The 18,287-nt window shown below is 40.9% G+C and overlaps 1 protein-coding gene across 3 annotated transcripts in view; it reads left to right on the forward strand.

Annotated features, from left to right (window-relative positions):
- MTMR6 (myotubularin related protein 6) overlaps positions 1–18,287 on the forward strand; it is a 23,586-nt gene that overhangs the window by 2,778 nt on the left and 2,521 nt on the right. For 2 of the 3 annotated variants that reach the window (XM_044442192.1, XM_044442191.1), the window contains exons 2-13: positions 2,587–2,703; positions 3,719–3,881; positions 4,518–4,675; positions 6,519–6,647; positions 7,429–7,563; positions 8,373–8,505; positions 8,719–8,828; positions 9,553–9,678; positions 10,257–10,306; positions 11,485–11,685; positions 12,569–12,703; positions 12,787–12,913. In XM_044442192.1, coding sequence (XP_044298127.1) covers positions 2,587–2,703; positions 3,719–3,881; positions 4,518–4,675; positions 6,519–6,647; positions 7,429–7,563; positions 8,373–8,505; positions 8,719–8,828; positions 9,553–9,678; positions 10,257–10,306; positions 11,485–11,685; positions 12,569–12,703; positions 12,787–12,913 — 1,584 coding nt within the window. Of the gene's footprint in view, positions 1–2,586; positions 2,704–3,718; positions 3,882–4,517; positions 4,676–6,518; positions 6,648–7,428; positions 7,564–8,372; positions 8,506–8,718; positions 8,829–9,552; positions 9,679–10,256; positions 10,307–11,484; positions 11,686–12,568; positions 12,704–12,786; positions 12,914–18,287 lie in introns of those variants that run through there. The other variant, XM_044442193.1, reaches the window with a different exon arrangement.

Raw genomic sequence — 18,287 nt, forward strand, 5'->3', positions numbered from 1 at the left:
CAAAATAGCATTTGCCCTTTTTGCAGCTGCATCGCATTGTTGGCTCATGTTTAGCTGGTTGTAAAAGAATTCCAGGGTCTTTTTCAGTTCCATTGAGCCATATATTCCCTATCTTGCATTGATGTATTTGGTTTCTTTTTTCTAATTGGAGGACTTGGCACTTTTCTCTGTTAAATCTCATTCCGTTGCTTTCAGCCCAGCATTCAAGTTTATCAGGATCGCCCTGCATCTTCATTCTGTCTTCTAGGATGTTTGCTATTCCACTCAGTTTTGTCTTCAAATTTGATTATCTTTCCTTGTACTTCCTCATCTAAATCTTTAATAAAGATTTTGAAGAGCACTGGATCTAGGACTGAACCCTGCGGCACTCCACTAGTTACCTCCATCCAAGTTAAGAAGGTGCCGTTGATGAGCACCTTTTTCTTTCATGTGTCTTTTGTTTTGCATGTACCTGAAGAAGGCTTTCTTCTTGTTCTTATCATCCCTTGCTAGTCTCAGTTCATTTCCTGATTTAGCCTTCCATGACACCATCCCTGCAGTTCATTGCCATTTGTTTATATTCTTTGTGACCTGCCCTTGCTTCAAACTCCTATACATGTTCCTTTTTCTTTCAGGTTGTCTCTTAACATTTTGTGGAGCCATGTGGGTTTCTCTGTTGTCTTCCACACTTTTTGCATGGACAACCTGATTTCTTAAAACTACATATTTAAGAGACACTTACAGGTTGGGCAACCAGTCATAAAACAGTTCTTGTAACCTAGCCAGGTAGAATGATGATGCTAAGATAACCAGGGATTAATTTGCATTGCCAATGTAGGATTTTTCTATTGCTGCAACTGTGTTCTGATTCTGCTGTTCACAGTGTTTAGGCTGTGTATTTGCTGAGCTGTTGCTATCAGTTAATTAGTTTTATAAAGTAATGGTTTATTACTATTTGAGAGATGAGGATTGTAGGAGAGAGCTGGCAGTTTAATCCACCCTAATACAACCCTGGGGACTTGCTAAAATCAAATGAACCCATTACTGTTCTGGAGGCTGCACTGTCATTATAGGCCTTACCATGTAGATGCAGAAGTCCCCTTTAGTAACATAGCCTCTAGAACTATTTGATTTAGAGTTGATGCTCAGCCAGCTTTTTTATAGCATGACAAGAATTTTATCCTCTTGGTCAGCTGTCAGAGCTATGAGACACAAAGCCAGAAAATACTCTAGCAGAGCAGTTCTCATTATTATTAGTGTGCATGTGTGAGCTGCTGTAGCACACAATATACACTAAAACGGTGCATGCTTAGTACAAGTTCATGTTTTGTGGTAGTGTTATTTGCTGCATGCTGCGTTAATGAGGTATGTGGTATAAAAACATTAAATTGCTGTGGATGCTGAAGCCTGTAAAATGCAATGCATCATGCACTGTGTTGCCTTAGCAGATGTAGATCTTACCTTAGTGAATGTGGCTTGTGTCACTATCCAGAACAGGTCTGGGAACCCTTTTTCTATCAAGGGCCAAGAGCTGCATCCTGAAGTCATCTGTCAGTAGCTTTATGCTGGTAATGAGCAGGACTGAAGCCAGCAGTGACTTGGACCACAGCCTAAAACTGGCAAGGGCACCCTCTATTTCTCTCTCTTCCATGCCCTCTTCCTATCTGCCCAGCAGGCTGCCAGGAAGGCCATATCATTCTTGCCAGAACTGATCCATTGCAGAGGACTGTCAAAACCGAACCGGGGGCCATATATAGCCTGGGATGGCAGGCTGCCCACCTCAGTCTAGAACAGGGTTGGGCAGAAAGTAGATCTCCATGTTGTACTTTGATTCCTAGCATTCCTGACTTTTTTTTTTTTTTTTTTTTTTTGCGCTAGCAGGGGCTTCTGAGAGTTGAAGTCCAAAACATTTGGAGAACTGCCTTCTGCCCATCCCTACTTTAGGATGTATTTTACTAGAATGCTTGTGTTTGTGTCAGTCCCCTTACTGCTGGGCAGATCATCTAACCATCCCAAAGTAAATCCCAAACCTCTTCTGCTATTTTATCTCTAGCTGCGGAGCATCTCTACCCCACTAGCCTGAATATGTAATGCACTGCAACAGATCTACAGCACACTCCCTTGTTGTCTACCTCTAGACAAGTATAAAGCCATCCTTTTCATGAATGAAGAGCATTCTGCAGATGCTCAGGGACATTCAAGTTATTTTTTCAAAAACAATCCACACTGAAAATATAGAATGAACATTTTTGTCTTTTGGACATTTTTGCATTGAGAGCCAGTGTAGCATAGTGGTTAGAGCATTGGACTGGGATTTGGGAAACCCAGATTCTAGTTCTCACATAGCCATGAAGTTCACTAGGTGACTCTGGACTAAGAGTCTTACTGCTTTACCTACCTCATACAATTGTACTTGTGAAAATAAGTGAATTATGTAAACTGCCTTGGATTCCTTGCAGGGAAGTTATGGAATATAAATATAAAGAATAGTGTATAAATAAGCTTGTGCAGAATAGCTTTAAATGTGACCAGGCTCCTGCTATGTAAAGATTATATTTTGTAGTTTTACCTCATGGAAAACATGTTGCTTTCTTGTCCCACACACAGGTTGAGCAAGTGAAATTATTAGACCGATTCAGTACAAGCATCAAGTCCCAAACTGGAACTCTTTATCTTACAGCAACTCATCTGTTATTTATAGACTCTAGCCAGAATGAAACATGGGTAAGGATTCTAAGTGCACCCTTTTATAATGTACTCCTTTAATTATATTTTGTTTTTTTCTTTTTTATTCTGAATCTTTCAAGGCCTAAATGGGCTGATTTAGATGACTCCCTAGGATGAGCCTCCTGGCCTCCTTGTAATAAGTGGATTGTTGTTGTAAATTGCCTTAATCACTGGAGATGTGAGGCATAATTGCCTTAAATGAATACAGAACTATTTGCCTTTGTAAGGCTGGCCTGAGTGAGCCTCACGGTTTCAATGCGCTGCAAACACACTTTTCCAAAGCCTCTGAAGGCACTTGGAGGGGTGGGATTATTTCATTGCTGGCCTTCTTACATCATTTTGGCCATTCGCTCAGCTGTCATTCCTGTGCCTGCATGATAGTTGGTACGAAAGCATGTGAAGTGTCAGATCCCGTACCACGTACATAGGTTCCCTGTGTTCACAGCACTGCAGTTAGTTTAAGTTTTTAAAAGCTGTTTTTTTTAATGTGTCTGTTATCCCATAATGATCTAGCTAATTAAATTGCATCATTTTGCTCAGTTCTGAATAATTTTTCTTTTAGAATCTTAATTTTAATCCGTTTGAGAATGGACAAACTGATCTCTGATTGTACAGCATTAGTCCATAACAGTGAGGAAAGGAAGAGCTTGTATGAGTCTTTCTGCCCTTGTGTCTGTTGAGAGTAACTTTTAGTGATGGGATTAATATAAATGTGGGTGAGGATTCATACAGCTAGTTCCATGGACTCAAAGAAGCTTTAAAGGGCAACCCCTGCCCCAAATTCCACATAATGAATTGCTTTTGTATCCAGAAATGTTTAAAAAATTAAAAACTTAAATTTTCAAACTTAAATATTTACTTAAATTTGCTCAAAAAGTAAATTTAACATGACCTCTTGAACTGCTATAGTAGCTTGTAGATTGTATGTGGTTTTCCCCCTGTGGAAACCAAGATGGGGAAAATGACATTGAGCATTGCTATTAAACTCTCTGTGGATTATTGTGTGCTATAGATATTGCACCATCATATTGCTGCGGTGGAAAAACTTGCCCTGACAACTTCTGGTTGTCCCCTGGTGATTCAGTGCAAGAACTTCAGGATAGTGCACTTCATTGTTCCCAGAGAAAGGGACTGCCATGATATTTATAACTCCTTGCTTCAGCTATCCAGGCCAGGTAGGGTTATTGTCTTCCTCATTACAGTGTGGTGATTGCTGGTGTTCCTTTGTTCTCACAAAAATAAACATCAGAGGTGTAAGGGTGACCTCACCAGGTCTGTAGAAGAGCCCCAGAAGGATATCAGAATAGCTTCTGGCTCAGATGAAGAGGAGGGGGAGGAAATACTCTGAAGACCAAGGACATGAGAAACAGAAGACAAGAGTAGGGAGGGAGTCAAGCTATTCCTGAAACTATGGGAATCTTTCTGAAGAAGACAGAAAGAGCATGAGAAATCTTAGAGTGAGACATCAGTTAAGAATGGAAGACCAAAGACAGAGAGTGGGAAGTTCTAAGTGGTTGACTTTGAGAAATCAGAAAGCACTCTGAGGCAGATTTTGCTTACTGGGGAGGACATTAGCTAATTCTGTATAGTTTGAAATCAACTTTTATCAGGGTCGTATTGCATTAGCAAACTGTTTCACTAACAGAACTTGTTTCTTTTGTTATTATATTCTAAAGCCAGCTTACTTGCTCGCGATTTAACATAAGACTTGTCATGTTTGTGTTTAACTCTGAAGGGGGGGAGAGGGAGAAGTAAGATCTACAAGAGGTGAGACTTCTTTCTTTTTTTCCTCCTCTCTTGATTTGTTTTAGCAAGATATGATGAACTGTATGCCTTCTCATACAATCCAAAGCAAAATGAGGCAGAGAGAGTGCAAGGCTGGCAGCTAATTGACTTAGCGGACGAATACAATCGAATGGGTGTGACTAACTCTCATTGGCAACTATCAGATGCTAATCGTGATTATAAGGTAATGGGTTACAATCTTTGCTTGTGGGTATGACATTTCTGGTTCTGTCTTATTTTATGTTGCTGTTTGGGCTGCATTGGCTTTTGTTAATACTATTTAATAAGAAAAATTAAACATTCTTGCTGATCTGCCAGTAGATCCCAATATACCTTCTGCATAGCCCTAATTGAAAGCAATATCATTAGGCCTGTCTCCCCCTCTTGTAGAGCTCAGTTAAGGCTGCACAGAAAGGAGTTTGTGGAAGGCTGCACAGAAAGAGGAGGCTTCTTCTTCAATTTCAACATGAAAAGCATAAGAAAAGCCATGCTGGATCAGACCATGGGTCCATCTAGAGTAGTGCTCTGTTCAAGCTGACCGTAGGATCCCACAAGCAGGATATGAGCACAGGGCCCCCCTCCTGCCTGAGTTCCCCCCCAGCAGCTGGCATAAGGCACACTGCCTCTGATGCTGAAGGTAGCACATTGCCAGCAAGACTAGTAGCCATTGACAGCTTTTTCCATGAATTTATCCAATCCTCCTTTAAAGCCACCACTACTTTTTATGGCAGAGAATTCCGTAGTTCACCTATGAACTGTGTGAAGGAGTGCTTCCTTTTATCTGGCCTGATCAGATCTTTGCTAATTGCTGGTTCTACCTCATAATGAGAAAAGATGTCATGTAGAATTAATACCAGGAGTTGATCATATCAGTGGTTAATTCCTTCTCCTCCCCAGGTTCTCATTTATCATTTGTGCATTAATGAATTATTTGCGCTGATTTTATTGTCATTTCTTGTTTGTATTAACTGTTCTGTGAGTGTGGGGTGAGTGCTCAAATGTTTGTAGGGTTCATCAGCTTTCTTCTTCTGACCTACCTTCTATGTGTATTTTGGTGTGGAGAGCTTCTTCAAATATCCTGCCAGTAAATTTGTTCTGTTAACTCTTCAAAGTAAGAACTATAATTGACATGTTTTCTTAGGTGATAGGGTTTTTAAAATGGTTTGTTTCTAACAGTTTTTTACCCCCTGCCCTTTTTGCTTCTCTTAATCTTTAGTGGAAAATACTCCAGCTAAAAATCCATGTTCTTGGAGGTAGCAATCACTTCAAATTGTACAACTATATATGCGCTTAATATATTTTAATTACATATTAGATTTATATGTAAATTGGCCAGGAAACTGATATTAAAGGGAGGTATTGGTGGGCAGCCTGCACCACATGTTATACTGCTTTATTTTTCATATTTCTACATGTTACCCTTACTCAGGAACAACTAGTCTCTTGAGGCTAGACTTTGCTGTGCAACTTTGCTGCTTCACAAAAACTGTTGGAAGATTGCCCTGGTCTTGCTGTGTTATGTGACTTACTACTCTACTACTACTGTCTTCTCCTTTACTACAGTCAACCGTAAGAGAGCTGGCTAAAACCATGGTGCTTCCGGCACTTGGAGTTGTACATGTTTGCCTCATTAAATTTGTCCTAGGGTCCACCTGAAGGCATTTTTCTAGTGTCCTGAGGGGCTGTAGCTCAGTGATAGATCACCTGCTTTGCATGGAGAAGGTCCCAGGTTCAATTCACAGCATTTCCAGGTAAGGGGTTGCTGGGAAAGAATCATGCCTGAAGTCCTGCAGAGCTGCTACCAATCAATGTCAACAATACTGGGCTAGATGGATTTAGTGGTCTGATTCAGCATATGGTAACTTAGGTTCCTGCACTTAGAACCCTTTTAGATACTTATTCCAATACAGCAATTTCTGACATACAGGTTGAACTCTGTCCATTTGATTATAGTAGATGGCACAATTAGATATGGTAGACTGATCTGTGATGTTTATTGTAATTATTCTTTTCTTTTCTTTCCTCAGATCTGTGAAACCTATCCAAGAGAACTTTATGTTCCCAGGAGTGCAAGCAAGCCCATAATTGTTGGAAGTTCTAAGTTCCGAAGCAAAGGAAGATTCCCTGTGCTGTCATATTATCATAAAGACAATGAGGTATAGTCTGATTTCCTTTCAGTGCAAGTGGGCTAAAGGCTATTTTCCAACACAGGAAAAGACAAGAAGGTAAGTATAGTAACATTAGGTCACTAGATCTATTGTAGCTTGAGAAAAAGGATGCTAGTGTTACTTAACAATATTCTAGGACCTGCTTGAGTTTGTGTTCCTACTAATTTTGTTAAAAATTCAGAAACAGAAGCTTTGCAACTTGTCTTCTTGTGTAGCTATTATTCATACTGCTTGGAAAAATAATCTTAAATTGTTAACTTCACCACCACACCCATGGCATGATGCCATTATAATGTGTCCTGAGCATTAAAATGGTCTGAATCAACTAATTTGTAAATAGATTTGTTTATAATGCATTCCGTATATTTTTTGAAGAAATAAAGCTGTATCTGTCACCTCAGATGTCCAACTTTGACACTGAATTTGGGCAAAGCCCCTATGCCTGTAACAGTGAAAACCATGAGTGAAATTCACTTCCGTCAATAGAACCAGGAGGGAAGAATTCCCTGCCACCCTGTAGTTCAGCATCTGTTTCAGAGTGTTGCAAGGGGAATTGTTCACAACTTAGAAACCTTTGAAAAGTTTGAGATTTTAGGTTTTCTTTTGAAGATATTAGATATTCCAAATCTGCAGTATATTACTCTGGTTTTCATCTTCTCTGACTGGAGAACTAAAAACTGAACCAAAATCTCAGTCTGCTGTTTATGTCCTCTGAACTTCGTCTGCTCTGTTTCTTTATTTTTATATTTGGCTCTTCTGTCGTTTGCAGGCTGCCATTTGCAGATGTAGTCAGCCTCTCTCAGGATTCAGTGCCAGATGTCTGGAGGACGAGCATATGTTGCAAGCCATCAGTAAAGCCAGCCCAACTAATAGCTATATGTATGTTGTGGACACCAGGCCTAAAGTATGTGCTATTCCATTCTAGCTGATTTTTAGTATTAGGTGATGCTGTCTTTTTGACCTGACTGTTAAGTTAGTGGTGTTCTATTATTAAGTTGGAGTTTTGGAAACAGTGTCATGACAACAGTAATAGAATGTCTGTGGCTTTTGTACCCACATATATAGAAAGTTTATGCACTCCATTTTTGGAGGAGTGACTTGACTAACATCCCTGGCCACAAGCTAAAAAAATCCATGCAACTGGTTCTGTGCCTCCAATATGCTTTGTTCTGGTGTTTCTCAAAATTCACATAGTAAACCACTTTGTAAACAGAGGAAACTTTTGAAAACATATTGTGATTATTGTGCTGCAAACTGCTCTCTTTGAGATGGTTTGCAGGGGAAAAGGGGTTGCAGTATCATAGTGGAGATGCTCAAGCCCCTTGGGCACCTAAAATATATCTGTGTATCTGGTTCATACCTTGTGTTTTGGCAGTGCTTGCTGCCAGTCTTCCAGTATGTGTAACTATGATAAGTGGTTCAGTCTAGTTTTCCCACACTATGAATAGGCAGCCTTAACATTTCAAGGTGAGAAGGATGGCTTCTCGCACTTGTTCCTCACCTGGTAACCTTTCCCTTATGTTATCTGGTAAAGAATTGGGATTCTATGTGATTATTGACTTTGCAGAGCAGAAGTCATTAAACTAAATGCTTTGGAAAGTGAGTAATCAAATGGTCATAATCTTTCTCACCCTCAAGCATTTACAGTTCCTGAATATATTTGATGGTGAATTTTTCTTATGTTGTGACTATGTTGACTTCCTTTATTTTCAGCTGAACGCAATGGCAAATAGAGCTGCCGGTAAAGGCTATGAGAATGAAGACAACTATTCCAATATTAGATTCCAATTTGTTGGTATTGAAAACATCCACGTCATGAGGTCCAGTCTGCAAAAACTTCTGGAAGGTATGCCTGTATATGCTCCTAACTGGTATAAAGCACTTGATAGTTTAAAAAAAATGCCTGCCCTTTAAAAGTGGGCATCTAATTACAAAAATGAATTGAGTTTCCTTAGGCACTTTTTGAAAAGGAAAGCAAGTTTGGAACCCATAGTACTGTTACTATTTCAATAGTACTGTTACTATTTCAGTTTAATCATGGAGTTTCTTTCCATTTTAGTCTGTGGAACAAGAGGCCTATCAGTCAATGATTTTCTCTCTGGTTTGGAGAGTTCTGGATGGCTGCGACACATCAAAGCAATATTGGATGCTGCTGTCTTCTTAGCCAAAGTAATTAGTATTGTTTAATTTATGTAAAATGGTGTTTGCCCATGTTATATCCCAGTAAATTCAGCTTGCATTCAGCAGGCTTGCTTACTTTCCAGGTTACGTCAACCAAGTACCAATATCCTAAAAGAAAGTTCTTAGCAAAGAAATAGACTTTGGTCCTTAATCCTAGGGTACTGCAGAATGCAATCTGCTCTGGTATTCATGGAGTGTTCCCTCTGCAGAACTATAGCTTAGTAGCAGGGCACATGTACTACATACAGAAGGTTGCAGGATCCAACCCTTGGTACTATGAGTTAAAGAAAAATCAAGAAACAGATAATGTTAAAGGCCTCTGCTTGAGATCTTGGATTGCTGCTCCTGGTCAGTGCAAACAGCATTGAGCTGTAATAACAGCCAGACCTCCTACATGTAGGCATCCTCCTACATTCCAAAACTGATGTGGCCTTTATCATGTGGTGATCACCTTTTGGCATTAGGAGGGGAAGGAGTTAGATGGACTAAGGCAGTACACCTGCCTTGTAAAAGTACCCTAGAGCAACGTTAGGGTAGATAAAAGTGAGGATATCTCTTGGTGCATCATGGCAATTGTGTGCACCAGCATATGAAACTCAAAAAGTGCTTTTAAAAATGAATTAAGCTGTGCATTTGAATCAAACTGAATATTCAAGTTTATTTTCCTCCTTGTGATGCACGGATTAGTAAGTCCTTGTCCTCCTTTGTACAGGCCATAGCTTTTGAGAGTGCAAGCGTGTTAGTGCATTGTTCCGATGGCTGGGACCGGACATCTCAAGTATGTTCCCTGGGTTCTTTGTTGCTGGATCCACATTATAGGACAATCAAAGGATTCATGGTGGGTATGCAAAACAAATTGAGTTGCTCTTAGTTGGGACATGTTAATACAAAGTCACATTGAACAATGTTACACAAAGTGGTAACTCATTTGGAATGAATGTTGCCCATTAGATTGGAGTTTGCTCATCTTCTTAAAAATATGGATAAAAAAATCTATGGGGGAAATCTTGATTCAGGTAGAATTTATATCAGTGGGAGACAAGATGTGGTATGCAGCTGGATTTTAAAATGTTGAATTTCAGTAATAATGTAAGCACATATGGAAAATCAACCACTTCTCAATTCCTGAGTGAGTGTGAAATAGAGGTTCTTCTTTGCTAGAAAATGCTGATTTGATCCCTGTGCTAATTTTCAGTGCTAAGCATATTGGTTGAGTCTGTGCTATGTCTTTTGTGACTCTGATAATATATTTAAATCTAATAGATACATATTTCATTTGGGATTCTTTTGTGTCCTTTTTTGATGTTTTGAACAACTAGTCAAGATCCAAAGAGAGAACGTCATTGTGAGGGGTATTATCTAAATTAAAACATCTATTTTATAATAGATAAATAACTATACTATGCTTTCTTTCAGGTTTTGGTAGAAAAAGACTGGATTGCTTTTGGACACAAGTTTTCAGACAGGTAGGTTCTTTTGCCTCAAAAATGTTGTGTGTATGAATGCTTTTTATATTATGGTTCATCATGTTAAATTAATACTTTGTATGCCTGCATATTTGTAATTTTATAAACATGTCTACTTCTAACCCAGAAATATTTTTCCTTTTATGGGCTATACCTCAGAAGTTTTGTTTAGACTCAACCATGTGTCACTTGCTGGTGGAAATGTAGTAATTTCAACCAAATTACTGGTTTAGTTGAAATTGCTTGATCTAAATAGCTTACTTTCGGCATGCTAAGTGGGCTCTTTGGCTTTTCTTTTAAAAGCACATTAATAGTGATGAAATTTTAATTTTAAAATTAAAATTAATTTAAAAATATATTTTACTGATAGTGATAAACACTGATATGTGTTTAGGGATGCTCCAAGTCACAGCCAGATTCCCAGCGTGGGGATGGGCTGCAATACAGTAAGATGAAAGACAAAGCACATGCTTGACAGTTTGGTTTTGTTCTACAGAATCCTCTGTTTCTGAACTTATTCTGGTTAGACATTGTTGCAGTTAACTAATGTAGTTCTAATCTAAACCATGTGGAAAAAGCACATTCTGCCACAGTCATCAGATGTAATGGAACACTTAGGGGGCCATGCCGCCTATATTTCTTTTTTTCTTTTTTCAATTCTCACATTTGGGTGTATAAGAACTCATTCCCACTGATTTTAATACAGTTCTCAATTAGAGTTTACCACTAGGAAATGTTTTGGCTGTAACATGTTTTACCTATTGCCTCTCTACCTAAAAGAAAGTCAATAGTTTGGTTCCTATGACATAGAGATGGCATTAACACTACCACTGGAGATCACCTTTTGGAATGAATTAAACATATTCATGAATGGACATTATTTAGGAAGGTGATTTAGGAAACAAACATCTGAAAGCAGGAAAAGGGGTCTTGAGTAGATTATAATTCTGTAACTACCCAATATTAGCTTCTCCACTATACTGTCATATTATAAAGTGCGTTTTAGCAGCTATTTTTATTTTTAATGAAAATGAAAAGTTGATGTTCTAATGTATTATTTCAAATATTATACATGTATCAAGAGAGGCTGCTTTGCTACTGATCCCATACAGTATGGTGTGGGGGGGGGGGGAGCATGGTGTTTTGTCTGCATCATTCAAGTGCAATATATTTTATAGATGCGGCCAACTGGATGGTGACCCAAAGGAAATCTCACCAGTCTTCACACAATTTTTAGAAAGTGTCTGGCACTTGATGGAGCAGTTTCCACAAGCTTTTGAGTACAATGAAGCTTTTCTTCTTCAGATCCATGAGCACGTCCATTCATGTCAGTTTGGAAACTTCATTGGAAACTGCCAAAAAGAACGAGAAGAGCTAAAGTAAGGTTCCTTGCTATTAGCAGTTTGCTACACAAAACTGGATTCCTGCTGCTGCTCCTCAGCCAGAAAGGTCAGGAGTCTCCCCATGGGGCTATAAAATATGGAGCCCTCAGATAAGATCATGGTGGGGAGCATGCTTTGCTGGACAGCAGAGCAGCAAGTTGTTGCTCGAGTCATCTTTCTCATGGAGGAAAAACTGATACAGCAGCTATGTAAGGAAAAGATCTCTCCATTTCTCAGAACTTGAATACTTGTAAAATCTTCTTGGGAAAGTATTCTTTTTACCAAGAGAGATATTGGAAGGACTTCCCCCTCACCCCTGCCCCCTAGATGCTGTTTTGCATGTTTTAGATCCCATCTGCAAGATGCTGCTTTCCGTGGTGGGTGAAGGAAGGAAGAAGATAAATATTTAAAATTGAACAGAATCTCTTTAAAAATTAAAAATTTAATTAGGTAAATGCTCCCTATCCATTCTAGAAGGGGGACCAAACGTATTTTAAATTGAATGTTAAAATTGTAATGGTTCTTAGCATTAAAAAAACTTTTACAGAAATTGGCAGTGGTCTTTCTTTTCTGAATGTTTCTAGATCACCTTGGTTGGCTTCCAAAAGGCAGTATAGAATTAAACATTAGGAATGAGGACAAGTTTAAAGGGAACCTCTCCACAGCACTGCAGTTATACTCTGATTTTGTCTTGTCTTCCCCATGACTGAATTCTGATCATAGTTCTATGTTATGTGTAGTTTGCCATGAAGGTGTGGTATTCAAGTTCTTTAGAACTCTATCCTACTAATGTTTAGCCAGAAAAAAACTTGCACAACTCCCAACATGCTGCTCCTTAGCTGCTGGTGGTGATTGACTCTCAGTTCATCTTCCCTTTAAGATTGAAAGAGAAGACTTATTCACTGTGGCCTTTCCTTTTGGATGAGCGTGAGAAATACCTAAACCCTGTCTACAATGAAAAATTTTCTCAGTTATTTACAGTTCTGGAGCCCGACACTGTATCCTTTAATTTTAAGTAAGTTTTAATTAGATTTCTATTTTGTATGCTCCAGCAAGGAGAATCATTTAACTTAATGACACTATGTTTGGCATTTTCAGGTTTTGGAGAAACATGTATCATCAGTTTGACCAATCAGTGCATCCCAGGCAGTCTATATTTAGCCATGTCATGAGCATGAGTAAGCAAAATAAACTACTAGAGAAAGACATTAAGGAGCTGGAATCTGTGAGTATTAGCACGTTTTATTTCTGTTGACAGCTACCTGAGAATTGGGCCTTCATCTGTATCCATTGCTTTTTAAATGAAGTTTTATTCGCAATGCTTTTGTGAACATTGAGGATTTTCATGGCTGTTAAGAGAAGGTTAGCATTCTAAATCATGGCCTATTCAATAATGCCTGCACACAGGTCAACTAGACCAAGGAGAAGAGTTCGCCCTAGAGGTAGAGTTAGGACACACTTTTCCCATTCAACTTTCAATTCACTTGCCATACATGTCAGTTCCTTTGAATTGGTATCAGAAATGAGCTTGTAATTGTTTGTCAGAGCCATCCTCAGGATGCAAGGACCCTAGACGTTTGCTAGGGCTGCCAGCTTGAGGAGCAGATGAGCAAAGATTCCCCTTTCAGATATGGCCTCAGTTTATGTGCCACAGCTGCACCTCAGGAATAGGGGATGCAAGAAAGACAAAAGGAGGCAAGAGGTGCCACTCGCAGTGAGTGGTAGGAGAGAGGACCCCAGTTCAGTGGTAGAGCACATTACTTGCACGCAAAATATCTGAGTTTCAAGTCCTGGTATCTCCATGACCTCCGAGAGAACTGTTCCCACAGCAGGCTGAGAAAGACCTCTAAGACTGAGGGTATCCATTGCCAGAGTGTATAGCTCGTACCAGACTAGATAAACAAATTGTTGCATTTAGTATAAGGTAATTTATCATGTCCACAGGTGGGTCAGGTACTGGATTTAACCATCAAGATCTGGACAGGTAGAAAAGGAAAGAGCTAAGAAGCAATTAACTTACTGTTTCTGACATGCTGCCAAGTGGAAGGAAGTGCAGAAAACTCAGTCAGTGTAGTGATGGATAGAGGAAGATACAGCACTGAGTCAGTGGCTAGCCTGATAAAGGGAGCATGGCCCAGACAGCACATCTGACCTCCTTGTATATGTAGATAACAGCCTATCTATCTATTTATTTATTTGTGATATTTATATGCCATCCTATTGTAAAAGCCTCAGGACGGCTTACATAAATAAAATACAAATATCAATATAAATAAATTATCAACATAAAAATCAACATAAACAAATCGACCCACTCTGGCTGCAGTTAAAAATATAATATTAAAAATACAATATTAAAGCTTATTAAAATATTGATGAAATGAAAAGTCTTAACCTGACGCCAAAAAACATAATGACGGCGCCAGGCGGACGGAGTGCATTCCATAGATGGGGCGCCACTGCAGAGAAGGCCCTCTTCCGGGTGCTCTGCCTCCTAATATCTTTCCCAGAGGGTTCCCGGAGGAGGGCTTCTGCTCCCTATCTCAGGGGGCGGGAGGGCAAATAGGGAAGAAGGCGTTCCTTTAGGTATCCAGGTCCCAAGCTGTTGAGGGCTTTATAGGTAATAACCAGAACCTTGAATTGAGCTTGGACTTCGATGGGAAGCCAGTGGAGCTGATAGAGGACTGGGGTTATATGAGAATAACACTCAGTCCCCGTAAGCATCCTGGCAGCTCTGTTCTGCACCATCTGAAGTATCCGGACTGTCTGTCTGTCTATTTATTTAAAATTTTTGTATGCCGTCCCATTCACATGAGCCTCGGGATGGCTTACATACAATAAATAAATAACACAATACAAATAGTGCACATAAAATCCAGATTCACCCTGGCTGCAAATTAAAAACCTATAAATGATATAAAATTGTTAAAATATTGTTTAAATAAAAAGGTCTTAGCCTGGCTCCAAAAAACAAATAACGATGGCGCCAGGCAGACCTCTGGGGGGGGCGCATTCCATAGATGGGGCGCCACTGCAGAGAAAGCCCTCCTCCAGGTACTTCGCCTCCTAATGTCTTTCACAGAGGGTTCCTGGAGGAGGGCCTCTGCAGCCGATCTCGGGGTGGGAGGGCAAATACGGAAGGGCAGCCCCATGTAAAGTGTGTTACAGAAATCCAACCGGGAAGTAACCAATGCATGTGTCACTGTCTCTAGGCAATCTTCCTCCAGGTAGGGACGCAGCTGATGGATTAGCCAAAGCTGAAGGAAAGCGCTCCTCGCCACCGCAGGCACTTGAGCTTCCAATGACAGCTCCGGGTCGAGGAGCACTCCCAAGCTGTGGACCCTGTCCTTTAGAGGGAGTACAACCCCGTCCGGGAAAAGGTCCAAGTCACCTACCCAGGAGCTTGAATCGCCCACCAACAAGAATTCCATCTTGCCTGGATTGAGTTTCAGTTTATTGGCCCTCATCCAGCCCAATACCTCGGCCAGGCACCGGTTGTTTTGGTCTTTAGATAGTACTTTTAAATGCGAGATCAGTTCAGAGTAAGACCTTCCTTATTCATTATTTAATAGTGGATGAGGTGGTGAATCTGGCATGCATAACTGAGACTTAACAAGGAGGCGTTAGTCCCTCCCAGATGTGTTCACTGGGGTGCCTGATTCAGTATCAGAGTAGACTGAGGAGTGGGGAGCAAAGGGGTTACTGTAGCCTATAAGAGTTCTGTTTCTCCAGGCTTCCTGTTTGTCTTTCTACTGCTCTGGAGTGTGTGCATTGTGTGTTGGACCAGCAAGACTGTTCTGGTTGACCAGGAGTGGCCCACTCACTGAGACCATACTGACCCAGATCTAAAAGAGAGAACTCTCCCTTTCACAATCAGTTGCAGGTCTCTGCTGCATGGTAAAGCCAAGGCACCTTGATGCTGGCATTGCAATACAGATGTCCTGGCAAGGACATTTCAAGGCCGAGCACCTCCACTTATTATACCTATTAACTAGGTAACTGCCCAGGTGCCTAACAATGAGAAATCTTCTAGAATCCATCTCAGAGCTGGAAATGAATGATTGCCTGACTGTCAACAGACAAAAAACAAGCGATGTTTCAGGAATCTTCACCCATACAAGCAGAGAGGAACTGAAAGGGAAATACGTCATCTGAAAAGAAACTTTGGAAGCTTTTCTTGGGTGCAGGTGCTAGTGTGTAGGTTTCCCCAAAAGACAGGGAAGTCAGTCACAGGTACTAGGGGAACTGCATCACAGAGACCATGGACTTTCAAGGAACAAGGTAGGCAGCTTTACATGGGGCTGTGCTAGCTAGGCTATATTTTCTGTTTATTTGCCACTTACCACTGATTTGGCATCTTAAAACTGCTTAATGCTTGTGCTTGAAACAGAATAACCATTTTTTGATCCTGTACCATTTGGTTTGAATTCTCAATAAATACTTCATCCCATTTTCACCAAAATTTGACTGTATGCTTGGCGAGTGAAAGCTGGGAGGATCACAAGGAGATGCAGCATGTTATGCTAATGCTGATTTAAAGACCAGGTTGCATGCAGTGTACTGGGCATAGCTGTAGTCCACCTTGTGCTCCCCTAAGGGCACAGGAAGGCTCCAAAAACAACCAACACAAGAATCCCTTTGGAATCCTTAGCTCATCATTCCCAATGGAATGGGAGCACTTGAGGACTGATTGGGGATTCTGCTCATGTACCACCTACCCTGTTACCCATCTCTTTACCTGAGCTGACAGTGGTTGTCTCAGTTGTGATGCTGAAGTTCCCCAGGTCACTAGTTTGGGCAGATGTAAACATCCATGCTGAGGAATGACTCAGGATTTCTTGGCCTCCAGGACAACCCTGGGACTGTCTTAACACGTCATCAGTCCACACTTGTAGATTGCATATTTTAGACCTGATTTTTTTGGCCAGACATGGGGATGATGATCCGAAAGTAGGGAACTTTGATTTGGTCCATTGCCCATGGTCAGATCATTACCTGTTGAGGTTTAGACTGATGGTGGTTTTCCCCCTCTGAAGTCCTATAAAGATGGTATGCTCCTGGAGACTAATGGATCCAGATGGTTTTCAAATGGTTTTGGAGGTTTCTGACTGACATGGGTAACACTCTTGTTTTGAAACCCTGTTGATCTGTGGAATTCACAAATAAACTGAACAATTGACACACTTGCTCAGTTTCAGACCTTGTATGGCTCCATAGTATATCCTGAGACCAAGTGTGATAAAACAAAATAGGAGATGGAATGAGAGCAGATGAATGCCATTAAACTTGGGCATGTGTCTGTGATCAGGTATACTTAGGGCAGTGAGGGTGGCAAAGAAGCAATACCTCCCTGCCTTGTGTCTGTCACACAGAGGAGCACTTTAGAGTCCCTAAGGACAGTGTAGATCTGTCCAAGGCCTGCTATAATGTATTTGTTAGGCAGTTCTAGGGTAAAATCTGTTGCATACACTGGGATTTAGACTCAGTGATTATAGCACATGTATCTGCTGGTGTATCAGGAGCACCACCCAATCTAGTTTTCTTGGATGAATTTCAGTTGGTACAACTCGGGGACATCAGTAAGGTTGTGGGACAGCTTTGTGCAAGCACTTCTATACTGGATTCTTATCCCTCTTGGTTTATAAAAGCTGGCAGTGAGGGAACAGCTGGCTGGGCCAGGGTATTGATCAGTGCTTCCTTGCAAAGGATCTCTTGCCATCTGGAAGGGGCAGCAGTGAGACCACTCCCGTAAAAAAATCTCCCTTGACCCGAAAGATCTTAACAGCTTTATGCCAGTGATAAATGTTCCTTTCTTGGGAAAGCTGCTTGAGTGGGTGATGGCCAATCAGCTCCAGGGACGCTTGCGGCTCCAAATATGTGGATCCCGTTTCCTTTGGGACATAAGTATGCTAACGACACAGGACTCTATTTGTCCTTTTAGTTTTTCAGCAAGTGAGGCTGTGGATGTGCTAAGTCAGTACCTGGCTGCAACAGTGAACTGGATGGGGGCCAACAAGCAAGCCCAATTCAGACAAACCTGAGATGATGTTATCTCTACCTAGATGGAGGGGTTTTTGGCCTGGTATGGATGGAGTTGTACTCCCCTCGAAGTAACCGGTTTCTAGCTTGGGGTGCTCCTGGAGCCACCTTTGACGCTTAATGCTCAGGCAGCCTCAGTGATGCAGTTTCCTCCACCAGCTTTGGTTAGTGGCTTTCTAGCAGCTGTCTTCCTATCTGGGAGCCTAACTTCAGTAATCTGTGCTCTCCAGGCTGGATTACCGCAGTACACTCTATTTGGGGCTTCCCTTGCAATGGTTCAGAAGCTTCAGCTTGTGCAAAATGTAGCCGCCAGATTACAGACAAGGACCAGAAGGTCTGACCATAAAACCCTGCTTCTGCCCTGCTGATCTCTCCACTGCAGCCTGTCTGGCACCAACTGTGTTCTTTTGGCGCCAGGCTAAATTGCCTTCCCTGAAGCATTCAGTGGCATTTCATGGCATATTGTGGGAGTGGCAGAGCTTTCACATTAGTCCTGCTGTTTTTTTTTTAAATGCTTCAGCTGCTCAAATGGTTTTAAATTCTGTTTTTCATTTCTGTAC

This window comes from Varanus komodoensis, unplaced genomic scaffold (genome assembly GCF_004798865.1).
Source record: "Varanus komodoensis strain SLA01 unplaced genomic scaffold, ASM479886v1 scaffold4, whole genome shotgun sequence".
NCBI lineage: Eukaryota > Metazoa > Chordata > Lepidosauria > Squamata > Varanidae > Varanus > Varanus komodoensis.